Source organism: Schistocerca cancellata, chromosome 6 (genome assembly GCF_023864275.1).
Source record: "Schistocerca cancellata isolate TAMUIC-IGC-003103 chromosome 6, iqSchCanc2.1, whole genome shotgun sequence".
Lineage (NCBI taxonomy): Eukaryota > Metazoa > Arthropoda > Insecta > Orthoptera > Acrididae > Schistocerca > Schistocerca cancellata.
The window spans coordinates 211,028,047-211,040,704 of record NC_064631.1 but is presented as its reverse complement, the minus strand read 5'-3'; the positions used below and the strand labels follow the sequence as shown (position 1 = coordinate 211,040,704).

The window sequence follows — 12,658 nt, the reverse complement described above, 5'->3', positions numbered from 1 at the left end:
CAATAGGGTCAATGCCAAGTCTAGTTGCACTATGTTTCAGGCTGTATAAATTGGTTCAGTGGTGGGAAGAAGGCGAGCTTACACCACTGTGCCTACAGAGATATGCAAAATAGTTTGTCAAAAGTATATAAATTCGAAATGCAAGTAGGGGGCTATTTTTATTTCAAATATAAATACAAAATCTTTTAAATAAAGATATTTAAATACAAAATGCAGAACACACACATTCAGAATACCTTTATTTAAAATACCCTTATTTAGTGAACATTTTACATCCTATTTAGTTTACTGATTCGAACACCAATAATAGTTCAAATGTTCCAGCTTTCATGTTCTGCCTATGTGGGCTCATTATTATCCCACCAAAGGAAAACAGTTGTTCAACAGGAGCAGAACTTGGTAAACAAGTATTATATTTAAGAATAACTGTTCAAGAAATCTAAACTATCCATGAATAATTGGGGTGAAGGGATTGGAAAGGAAACAGAATGGGAAAGATATAGGAAGGAAATAATGACTTCCAGCCACACAGAGCATTGCGGCAATGCAATGGTGAGAGTTGAAATTTTGTGTCAGATCAGGACTTGAACCCGAATGCTTCACTTCTCTAGAATGAGCGCCTTAATCACCTCGGACATTTGGACACGCTTCCTGTCAGACCCAAATTTCTAACTTTCTGATCACTGCACATAAGACTTCTGCCTATTAACCCCCTACTTGTAGATTTCTGTTTCCCATAGGCATTCAGATGTTGATTGTGCATTGGTACTGAAACTTTTTCATCAAACAGTTGTTGCACCCATAGAATTATGAATATGAGTGGTGTCTGCTCTGTTGCACATATCCGATAGAAGAGACACCACACATATATAGAATCAGAACTATTGCTGTCTACAGAAAAATCAAGAGCCATAAAAAAACGTATAATCAGATCCTGCCTTCTCCTTTATCGGAATATTGCAAGTTCTTTCCGTCTTCTTCTTTGTGTTTCTTACTTGGCAATTCTTAAATGAACAGTTCTTTCAGGTATTATCTGCTAGCCTTTAGTACCCATTTCATTTTGAAAAAAGGGGCAAGATATGGATACTAAAATGCCATTTTATGCTTTTGCTTCCCCTTATTTAGATAACCTTTTAAAAATGCCTGTTAAGGCTTTCATTAATAATTTCTGTCACCACCACAGTAAGAAGGGTTATCCATTGCAAGCTGTTTAGCATACTTTGCATTCTTGTTAGTTCTGGCAGAAGACATCCATAGTGGGCATCTTCGTCCACTTCTAAACTTGTATATTCACTAAGACATTATATTTTGATTTCTTTAAAAGTTGCTAATCTGAGATTCCTTAAAAGTTTCATTTAGAATATCCTTGACTGTGAGTAGATCTTGAACGTAATTATATTATGAATTCCATTATATTGGACGGGGATAAGTAGGGAATTTTCCAGTTGATTCTAGATGAGTTGCACAATCTTTAGGAGACAGTGAACGCAGATTCCAAAATGCATGACATTTTGACATGGCTGCGTTGTAAAGTCTTTTGTATGAATTGCTTTGGGATCTGGTCTTATCCGTATCTCATTATGCTATTAAATGTAATGTGGGGGTAGGGAGCACACCACTCAGTATTAGGCAGTTGCAACTCTTTCATATCTTCAGATGTCATCAGAAATTCTTGTAGGCTTAACATGTTGTCATCAACATTATCATATACAGCTTCAGTATTTTGAATAAGAACTGAATCTCTTTTGCTTGTTCATGTATCTGAATCTCATACACATATTTTAAAAGCTTTGACTATATTTGATTCATCGTTGGAAATAGTTATCACAGTTTATTTCAGCTTAAAATCAAATTCAGAATTGTCCTTAATCTGTTCAGCTACTTTATCGTAACTTTGTTCTGTGAAACCTCCTGCAAGCCAGAGCTTAACTTTTTCATTCAGATGTTTCAGTCCAATGAGCCATTACACCCAGATAGCTTCTCTTGAATAATGACTTAATATCAGCAGTGGTGCAAATAAAATTAAAATTTTTTGAAGCTTTTGTATTCTGTACACAGTCTTTGGTGGGATAGATAACTGCTGTGTACCTTCAATAAGTGCCTTAAAGGATTCATTTTCTACAATTAATATAGGTGATATTGTTGTGACTCGCCAATTATTCAAAGTGCCGCCGCGCAATTACGCACGTCCTCTACGTGCGGCGCTGTCTGCCAGCCAGGCAGCAGCTGCGCCACCTAAGCGGCCAGCCGAGCAGAGGTCGCTAGACTGAGACTCAGTGTTTAATCGAATGCCGACTTGTACACAGATCAACTTTCTCAGTGACTTATATGTGTTGTTGTGTTGTCCGAAATAGGTGTTAAATTTGACGATTTAACAATTGGCGACGAGGATGGGATTTTTCCTTTTCACCGTTGACTCACAGGGTTCCATGGCTACTATTGAGCAGCTCTTGCAAAATCTCCTTGAACAGCAAACGCTTCTAACAGCGGCGATTCGCGATTTCGTCGCCACGTCAAATGCGGGGCGTTTCTCGTCGTTGGCTGTACCTCCTTTTCCACCTTACGATGAGACGGCGGAAGACTGGTCTGATTATGAAAAACGTCTTCGACAGCACTTCTTGGCATTTCATGTCACGGACGAACAACCATGTAAGTCTCTGTTCCTTTCCTGGATTTCACCTCAAATGTATCGGTTGTTGTCGCAATTGGCTCCTTTGAAGGATCCCGCGTCTTTGTCCTTTGCTGAAATGTGTTCCCTTCTGTCTGTCTATTTTCAAAAGCAAACGCATGTGGTAGCCTCTCGTGTTGCCTTTCATCGTTGTCAAAAACAACCAAATCAGTCCTATCGTGCTTGGGCTGCTGAACTTCACGGCCTCAGTCGAAAGTATCAATTAGTTACTGACGTTCACAAAGAATCCTATGCCGATTCCATGGTACGGGATGCTATTATCCGGTCGGCGCCCGACAAAGAAGTTCGGCAACATGCCCTTCAGTTGGCGAATCCGACTCTAGATGAAGTTCTCTCCATTGCGCAGTCTTTTGAAATTTCTCGCGCCGCTGGGGCGCAAATAGAAGCGTGGGGTGACGTCGGGGAAATACAACCTCTGTGCGCTGTTGACGACGCGTGCGGCGCGTCCCCGCCGGCCGACGTGGCCGCAGTACGCTCCCACGCGCAGCCTCGGCCTAGCCGTAAACAACCCACTAAGAAACTGCAGCAAAATCCCCGGCAACTTCCTTCATGTCCGCAGTGTTTTACGAAACATTCACGCGAGGATTGTCCCCAACGTTGGGCTGTGTGTCACAATTGCAAAAAGAAAGGTCATGTGTCTTCCGTTTGTAAATCCGACCACATACATGATGTTCATGAACATGACGCTGATTCTGATTCTGTGTTGTCTGTCAATTGCACTTCTTCCCTTTCAGGGAAGTTATTCCTCACTGTCCAAATCCTTGGTCGAGATGTTCGCATGCAACTGGATACCGGTTCTGCTGCCACTATAATTAATTCTCAGACGTATCTTCAGCTGGGTTCTCCACTCCTGTCCCCTGTCACTCGGCAATTACGGACGTACAATAAACAGAAGATTTCTCTCTTGGGACAGTTTAATGCTGAGGCATCTTACAAATCCGTCGTTCGCACTGTTCCCATATTTGTGGTCGATCAGAGCAACGCAGAAAATCTTTTTGGTTTCGATGCCTTTCGCGTTTTTGGGTTCTCCATAGATGACTCTGTCAATATTGTCTCTGACGCTATTCCTTATGCTCAACTGGATTCCTTGTCGACGACATTTTCGTCCCTTTTTTCTCCTGGGTTAGGCCGTGCAAACGACTTTGAAGCTCATATCACGCTCAAACCCACTGCTCGGCCTAAGTTTTTTCGGGCTCGGCCCATTCCTGTGGCCCTTCGTGATCGGGTAAAGCGGGAGTTGGATCGTCTCACTGCTTCATGTGTCTTGCTTCCTGTCACTTCCAGTGAGTGGTCCTCTCCTGTCATTGTAGTTGCTAAGCCCAATGGTGATATTCGTCTCTGTGACGATTTCAAAGCCACTGTAAATGCTCAATGCCTCATCGACACTTACCCTATGCCCCGTCCTGAAGAACTGTTCACTAAACTCGCTGGAGGACAGTATTTTTCTAAAATTGACCTGTTGGAAGCTTATCATCAACTTCCTCTCGACGCTGCTTCCCGGCAGTTTCTGGTCCTTAACACGCCTTTCGGCCTCTATCAATACCAACGCTTGCCATTCGGGGTTGCTAGCGACCCTGCTCTCTTTCAGCGATTCTTGGAACAATTATTGCTCCCTGTCCCGGGGTGTATCAGTTACATGGATGACATTGTTGTCACTGGCTCCACCACTGAAGAACATCTTCAAAATCTCCGCACACTTTTTAATGTCTTACAGACTGCCGGTCTTAAGTGTAATCTTCAGAAATCACAATTTTTTCAGGCATCTATCACGTACTTGGGGTTTCAGCTCTCTCGGGATGGTATTCGTCCGCTTCAACACACTGTTGCTGCGATCGATGCCCTTCCTCGCCCTACATCTGTTAAGGAACTGCAGGCCTTCTTGGGGAAAATAGCATACTATCACAAGTTTTTACCGCCTGTGGCGTCGGTGGCTCACCCGTTGCATCGCCTGTTGCATAAAAACGTGCCTTTTCACTGGTCCGCGTCATGTGACGCGGCTTTCCGGAAATTAAAGACTATGCTGAAACAGGTCCCGTGCCTGGCTACTTATCGACCTGGCCAACATCTTGTTCTTGCCACAGACACCTCTCAATACGGGGTCGGTGCAGTCCTTGCGCACCGTTTTTCTGACTGTTCGGAACAACCCATCGCTTATACCTCCAAAACGCTCACGGATGCCCAACAGAACTGTATTATAAGTAAAAAATTTAATACACAAAAACAAACTGAAATCATTATATTTGCTTGAGAACTGCTTCTACTTCAATAGAATTTTTAAAAATATTCAAGGTGTGTGTGTGTGTGTGTGTGTGTGTGTGTGTGTGTGTGACTATAGTTAAGTGTAATCACTGTGCATAAGAAAGAACTAATGATAGAAAATACTAGTGTAAAGGATTATCGTAAAAATGGTCAGTAAGTTGTCATATTTTTCACTGTTAACAGGCATAATGAGTGTAAACTGACCCGTTCAAAATTATAGTGACAGACCGCATTTATAATCCATTGAACAAGCAAACAATTAACCATCATTTGTGGGTAACTCCAGAGAATGCTGATGGATAACATCGAAAACCACTGATATCTGTATAAGTAATAGTTACTGTTATTTTAGGGCCTTATCCAGTTTGTGCCTTGAAAATAACAGGGGTTTACATGTGGAAATATTGGACTTATGACAAATTATCCAGCTGCATTCTCGCTTGTTATTAGAGATTCAACATTCTCCTTGGACATTATAGTCTGTTTAATTCAAAGGATACAAAGTTCTAATCAAAAAGGCTAGGAAATTTACAATGATAGGTTCAGGAAGCTTTTTAGCATGCCTCACTGACAGTGCTAATGCTACATGCGGGATGTTGTTTTCTGCCTCATGCATAAGCGACTCATGTATGTTATCTTGAATTTGTGTGTGTGTGTGTGTGTGTGTGTGTGTGTGTGTGTGTGTGTACCACATAGCTTTAACACTTTGCCCAAATTAATTCCATGGGGGCCACACTGACAGTGACACTTGGGTAAATGCAAAACTGTGTGACCCCATTTACGTGCAAGGAAGTAGAGTTTGTACTTTCCTGTTGTGTGACTTGCATTAATTAATGAGGTACTGGAGATCGGCATGAGTCTGGTTTATACTGTGCTTAATATTTTTATTTTTTAAGCCAGGGAAGAGTATTTGTTTTTCTGGTGTTTTCTCTGTAACAGTTGAATTATAACTGGCAATGACCGACTTCGATGCAAGGTGTGACAAGAATTGTGAATCACGCCACGGAACTGACAGCGTTCATTTACGAATGGTAGTCACTGCTGTTTTTCTTACACGTAAATACAAGTTTATTCTCAGAAACAAAACAAGAGGAGTCAGCATGCAGAATGATTATCCGAGAGCCTATGCCTGTGAGAACTTTTAAACCACTGGTACAGTCACTCATTTTCCAGCAGGTCTTCCTGGAATGATTCTAATTGACCTTTGTTTCATCAAGGTAACACACTATTGAACTACTTGAAGCCAGTTTTCTCCTGCATAACTGTAACACATTTTTGTGATGTTGGGCATTCATCATTAATATGGAGAACTTGAAAACATGGTTGTGAAAACCACCCATTTGTGTTGCAGATTCCTTACAATTTCTAAACTTAACTTTTCTACAGTTCCTACAGCTCTGACACATTCGTTTACTGTTCTATTTACAGTTATTTAGCCGACACCATATGTTTCTGTAGTCCGTTCTTGTGTCCTCAGATGTCCTTGTATCGTCAGGTGCCAACAGTAGCAGACCTGCTTTCAAGTTCACATTTGAAAAAGTTATAAATGTGGCAAATAATCCCCCTCGCCTGCTTGTGAAGCATTTCACATTTATTGCCCATCACTTGACTTTTTTCAAATCTTGCTTAAACATTTACAGATACACATTCACAATTATACTGCTACAGGAGGGGGGGGGGCTGACAGTTGAATGACTAATTCAATTGTCGCGAAGTATTATTAACAGTGCTGCATGTAGGAATGAGATTCTCGCTGTCCAGCTGTAACTCGCTGCTAGCTGCCCAGAAGGAGAATTAATATTATTGGCTGATGGTGGTTAGTGGAGGGGGATGCACAGAACGGCTGAAAATTGGGCCGCCCCCATACATGACACAAACTTTAGTAGCATCAAAACACCCTCTATCAAGTAGAACCTTCACATTGTTCTCATTCCTGTCCTCTTTCGTTCAGTGTGAAATTCATTCATAATGGTTATTTGCTTTTACTTCTTATCAGCAAAAATTAATTTGTTTCCCATGTTCAGTTTTTCTCCCCGTTTAGTTTGGTACTGTACATTGCATGTCTATTTCAAATATACTTTTTTTCTGTTTCAAGTAAATTGAGTTTATCACAGTGCAGTTGTCATATTCTTGGTCACTATTTGCCACATCATTTATTAGATCTGTCACACTGGATTTGAAGCTTAACTAAAAATGTTGTATGTTTCATATTAAGAAAATATTAGAATTTGCTATTAGGTTAAAGTACACTTCTACCTCAAGCATACGAATTGTGTCCGGAAAATGAAGCAATTTTGTGTGTGTGTGTGTGTGTGTGTGTGTGTGTGTGTGTGTGTGTGTGTGTGGGCGCGTGGGCACTGGTGCTTATAGGGGACGCAGATCATTGTGACTGTTTAGATTATTTGGGGTGGGGGGGAGGGGGGGGGCGGCTATAGGATCACAGTCTCTGCATGTTCCTGTTTAATGCCTGTGTCACAAAACACAATGGAATAATCACTAGAACAACCTTAAGCAATGAAGTTTAGTTTGGAACTGAACAAATCTCTTGTGAGGAACCAATAATTGATTTTGCAAGCTCACTGGGACAGTGCTGTATCATATTTGCAGGTTTAAAGTGTTTCAGGAAAAGGTGATCGACAAACCACGCGCTGTGGCCATTGACCGGCACAACCGATAACAATTTGGCCCATGTACACAATCTGTTAAATTCTGACCATTGATTGAGTATCTTGATGATTGCAAAAACTCGCAACATTCCTGAAACCATTGTGCATGAATTGTACATGAGGAAGGTGTGTGCCAAGCTTTTACGGACAATTAGAAGAATCACCAGGTGACTATCACGACTGAACTCCTTGAACACATGACAGTTGAACCTTCTTTTTGACTATGTCAAAGTTGCCAATAGTACACCTTGGGATCCCCAGAACTGGAAAAAGCAAGAGTGAGCACATCAAAAGTGAAAACTAGGTTGATTGTCTTCTTTTTTGACACCAAAAGTTTGGTCCACAGAGAGTTAATTCCTTAAGGTCAAACTGTGAATGTGCCTACTACTTTAATGTGCTGGGACAACTGCGAATAATGGTAGTCCGAGTGAGAAAGCAGATTGCCAGTACTTGGGAGCTCCATCATGACAACGCTTCAAGCCACATCGCTCTGAGCATCCATGAATACCTGGCGAAGCGCAACTTGGCATCCAAAGCTACTGCAACACCTCCACAGCCTTGATGTTGCTCCAACCGATTCCTTTCTCTTCCTGAGGATCAAGACCGGCCTGAAAGGAATCTGTTTTGAGTAGATTAAGGCCTTCCAAGGCACCATATCGAGAACCTTTCTGAAGTCCCCATTGAAGCCTTCCAGGACGTATACCGTGTCTGGCAGAGCTGCTGGAAAAATTGTGTGGATGCCAAAGGGAACTAATTAGAACAATATTGTAACAATATTTACAGTAAATCAGTTGGTTAAACGCATTAATTTTCAGACACATCTAATACGAACATGTGTTTTGAATTGATTATGAACATATTGTACACTTGTTTACAAATGCTATTTTTAATCGAGCAAAAAGAAGAAATAGAAAGAAAAGAAAGTTGGCAATCACTGTAAATAACTACGAAGGTGTATAACAAGACCACAGCTCTTTGTGCAGGAAAGTTGTACTCATCGTTTTGAATGGATGTGATTCAAGGAACATGAAAAGAAGTGTGTAAGACCCATATTTCCTCACTTATGAGTATTTTTGCACTTTTGCAGCATTGAAATGCTGTTTTGTGGATAGTATACACAGACACGTTGAAGAATGTCACAAACACACACTACATCTTAGAACAAATGTATTGGTGCAGTGGTTATCCTCTGACTTGACACTCAAGAAAAGCAGGACATTTAGATTTAAATTTTTCATGGTTACGCTAAATCATTTTAGGAAAATGCTAGGCTGGTGCCTTTGAAAAAGGACACTGACAATACTGTTCCCCATTCATGTCTAATTTGTGCTTGTGCTTCATTTCCAGTGAACTCATCATAGATGAAATATTAAACCTTGAGCTCCTTTAGCTATCTCAACGACATCAAATATGCAACAGAGTATCATTTCAAGACAATGGTGACAGTTCATAGGCTCAAGAAATGTTCTAAGGCAAAAGCAAGGTCGACCAAGAGTTATGACGGTAGTATCTGTTCCCGAAAGAACAGTTACCGTCAATGACCATGCAGCTTTGCTAGAAATGAAATGATAATTAATTGGACACCCTAGCTGCAAGCAGGCGTTGATATACTTCATTGGGGACATGTTGAAAATGTGTGCCCCGACCGGGACTCGAACCCGGGATCTCCTGCTTACATGGCAGACGCTCTATCCATCTGAGCCACCGCGGGCACAGAGGATAGTGCGTCTGGAGGGACTTATCCCTTGCACGCTCCCCGTGAGATCCACATTCCCAACATGTCCACATGTCATTTCTAGCAAAGCTGCGTGGTCATTGACGGTAACTGTTCTTTCGGGAACAGATACTACCGTCATATATAGTTAAAAATATGGGTTCCCGGCCTTTGACCTTCTTGTGCGAACGCACACGCTATGCCCGAACTCGTACGGGACTTGGTAGATTAATCTGCCACGAGTAATGAGTATGATGGGCAAACATCTATTAGGCGCACTACGAATGTAGTGTTGTGGACATGTTGGGAATGTGGATCTCACGGGGAGCGTGCAAGGGATAAGTCCCTGCAGACGCACTATCCTCTGTGCCCGCGGTGGCTCAGATGGATAGAGCGTCTGCCATGTAAGCAGGAGATCCCGGGTTCGAGTCCCGGTCGTGGCACACATTTTCAACATGTCCCCAATGAAGCATATCAACGCCTGCTTGCAGCTAGGGTGTCCAATTAATTATCATTTCAAGAGTTATTAGTTCATAATAGAGCTTACATGTTGCTTAAGTTACACAGCAAAATCAAAGAATATCCACAAGGTAATTGCCTGCTAAGATTATAGCTGTGAAACAGTCTATTGCTTTTACAATTATTTGAACATCATGGAAAGAAACCAGTTTAGTTGTGGTGGGGTTATGGTATGAGAGAATAGGTGTACCAAGCTTTATATCTTAGTTTGTTGCCAGAGGAATATTGTCGGGCATATTTAATCCAGACTACCTGTTCAAGATGTCCACTTGAATCGTTGTGTTCAGGTAGATGTGGATCTTTTCAGTGACAAAATCGAGCTCTTCTTTAGGGTGGGAATTGACTGCCAATACAGCTCTTAAACTACCACGTAGACAGCATGCCACATCACTGCCCAGTAGTTTGTTGGACAATATGCCATGACCATATCCTCTGTTAACGTAAAAAACAAATTTCTCTGGTTCTGCTATTTTTTAAATAAGAATCTTCATTTTGAGAACCCTTCTGATTAAATTTGTTGTAAGCAGAGTATTTTGTGATTAATATTTACCTTGTTCTGTAGCCCTTCAATATTTTCATGAAATACAATTTACTTATTGTCCTTTGCTTTTGGACACTAGTATATGTATGCTCAAGAAGTAAAATGTTGCATTCAGGACCCCTATACTTCAATGCTAGGGCTCCTTGTATAAACTTTTTTTTGAGAAAAAAAGGAGGGGGGTGGCAGCCTTAAGTAGCATTCCGAATCAAAAGATGTGGTCATGTTACTGGTAGAGTTATTGTAAGTTTCACTCATATTCATTTTCCTTAAGAAAGCAGCTAGTATTGAGGATGGAAGAAAAAGTTAAAATACTTCCTAGATATTCCATGATGTTCAAACTAGGTTTATTGCTCCATTATTATTGTCACCACTTTATTGTGGGAACAAGTGTGTATAGATTACGTCAAGAGCTTGTGACACTGTATGAAAATTATAAAACGGGAAACATTCAGTCAGCTCATTATGTTGAAATCTGGGGAAAGCTGATGATTTAAATAGCTTCAAGTTTGGTGGTTTGATGTGTGTTGAATGAACATTGCAAAAACAACAAGGTTCGTAAGGTGTTTGCAAGATATCAATTATATAAAGACTATGATTATTAGCACATACTAGATGCCACAGTGTCTCTCTAAAATTAAGTGCTGTTTGTCTGTTGCCTACAAAGTGACTGTATGACTAATTACTGTAATCTCATTTTGCAGACGTATGTGAAGAGACTTAGGATGGGTCTTGTCAATGAGGTTGAACCAGCCTCACTTTGTGATGAGGTTAACGAAAAGGAAGAGCAGATTGATGAACCAATTGATGCTTTTGATGCTCTTATTGGCCAGCAATTATCTTTAAGTCATGTGTCTCAGGCTCACATGGCACATCAGAATGCTTCACATTCTTCAGCACAGCCTCAGACGCAGTCAGTAGTCAAGGTAATTACTAACTTCCGTGGTCTGGAAACTTTCTTTGCTCTGCCATGCTTTCACTGTAAATGATAAGTTGGGTGGAGTAATAAGTGGAGTGCAAAATTTGTTATTTTCCTCTACTCCCACCTAAAATTATAACATAGTTTACATTAAAAAAATAACAAACTGGTATATCTTTAAATATTGGCTTATGAATGCATAAAAGATTCCACACTGGTGAGAAGGTTAGTTCCTGTGATCTATATCACAGGGCTTAAAAGTACACATGAAACTCTTGATTATAATTTTTAGTGCCCTAACTCTTTCATTGACATCTTCCAACACTACTAACTTCGCATCTCATCTGCCTGGTACTGGAAGTTGCCTTTGTTTCTGTTATTAGCCTTTGTTTCTATTATTATGTTTTGTTTGTCATTTATTCCACCTTAACCAGTATGTAAGAAGCAGTCATTTCTAGATTTATTAATTTCTTTGTAGTGTACGTACATTGTTCATTTGAAAACAGCTACTTTTAAGTTATGTTACAGTAATGCATTATATAAAATACTGCATAATACTGGTACAAGACATTTAGATGCCCATATAATGAAGCATTTTTATTAGTGAATAACAAGTGTTTTATCAGATTAAAGAAAATAATGTCACATGGTATATATATCTACAACATTATGATACCTGTGTTGTGTGTGGCCCTCGTGTAGTTAGTTACTTGTACTAAGGTTAAATTCACAATAAAGGTTATGATGTTTTTTTATGTCTAATGATGTCTGCTTGAGAATTCCTCTGTGATATAGTAGGAGTTGTTACGGCAAAAGCTTATTTTGCAAGGCAACCTCACTTCCTGGATAAATGTCAAGATTTTTGGGGGTCCGTGGGCAACGACAAATGTTTGTTACTTTCCTCATCACCTTACACTTGCTTTTAGTGTAAGAAGATATGAGGACACTGTGAAATGCAATAAAAACCAGGCCCTAGGTGTCACCTAGTGAGATGACATAAAATAAGTGAAAAGGATAGATTGCTACTTCATCATATAGTGGAAATGTTGAGGCACATACAGGCCCAACAAAAAGACTATTAAACAAGTAAGCATTCTTCTGAATTACACACACACACAAATGCAACTCTTACATACATCACCACACAAGCCAGTGGTTACACACGCACCCCTGCGTGTGTGTCTATCTCTCTGTCTGTCTAATTCAGAAGAAGGCTTTTTGGCCGAAAGCTTAGAGTAGCAATCTATCCCTTTTCATAATACTGTCATTATTCCATCCTGTATTTTCTGTTGTTTGATAATGTAGGTGACAAGTATTACATTTAACTTTTCATAGTGTAATAATGATAATAATA

At 40.4% G+C, this 12,658-nt stretch overlaps 1 protein-coding gene and 2 non-coding genes across 4 annotated transcripts in view; 2 read left to right on the top strand and 1 right to left on the bottom strand.

Moving 5' to 3' along the window:
- The window catches only part of LOC126191394 (TIMELESS-interacting protein), a 74,660-nt gene that overhangs the window by 55,939 nt on the left and 6,063 nt on the right, over positions 1-12,658 (top strand). For both annotated transcript variants that reach the window (XM_049932255.1, XM_049932254.1), the window contains one exon: positions 11,090-11,311. In XM_049932255.1, coding sequence (XP_049788212.1) covers positions 11,090-11,311 — 222 coding nt within the window. The remainder of the gene's footprint in view (positions 1-11,089; positions 11,312-12,658) is intronic.
- Trnat-ugu (transfer RNA threonine (anticodon UGU)) lies at positions 9,252-9,326 on the bottom strand. Its single transcript has one exon. It is a non-coding gene; the product is annotated as a tRNA-Thr (tRNA).
- Trnat-ugu (transfer RNA threonine (anticodon UGU)) lies at positions 9,697-9,771 on the top strand. The gene has a single exon. It is a non-coding gene; the product is annotated as a tRNA-Thr (tRNA).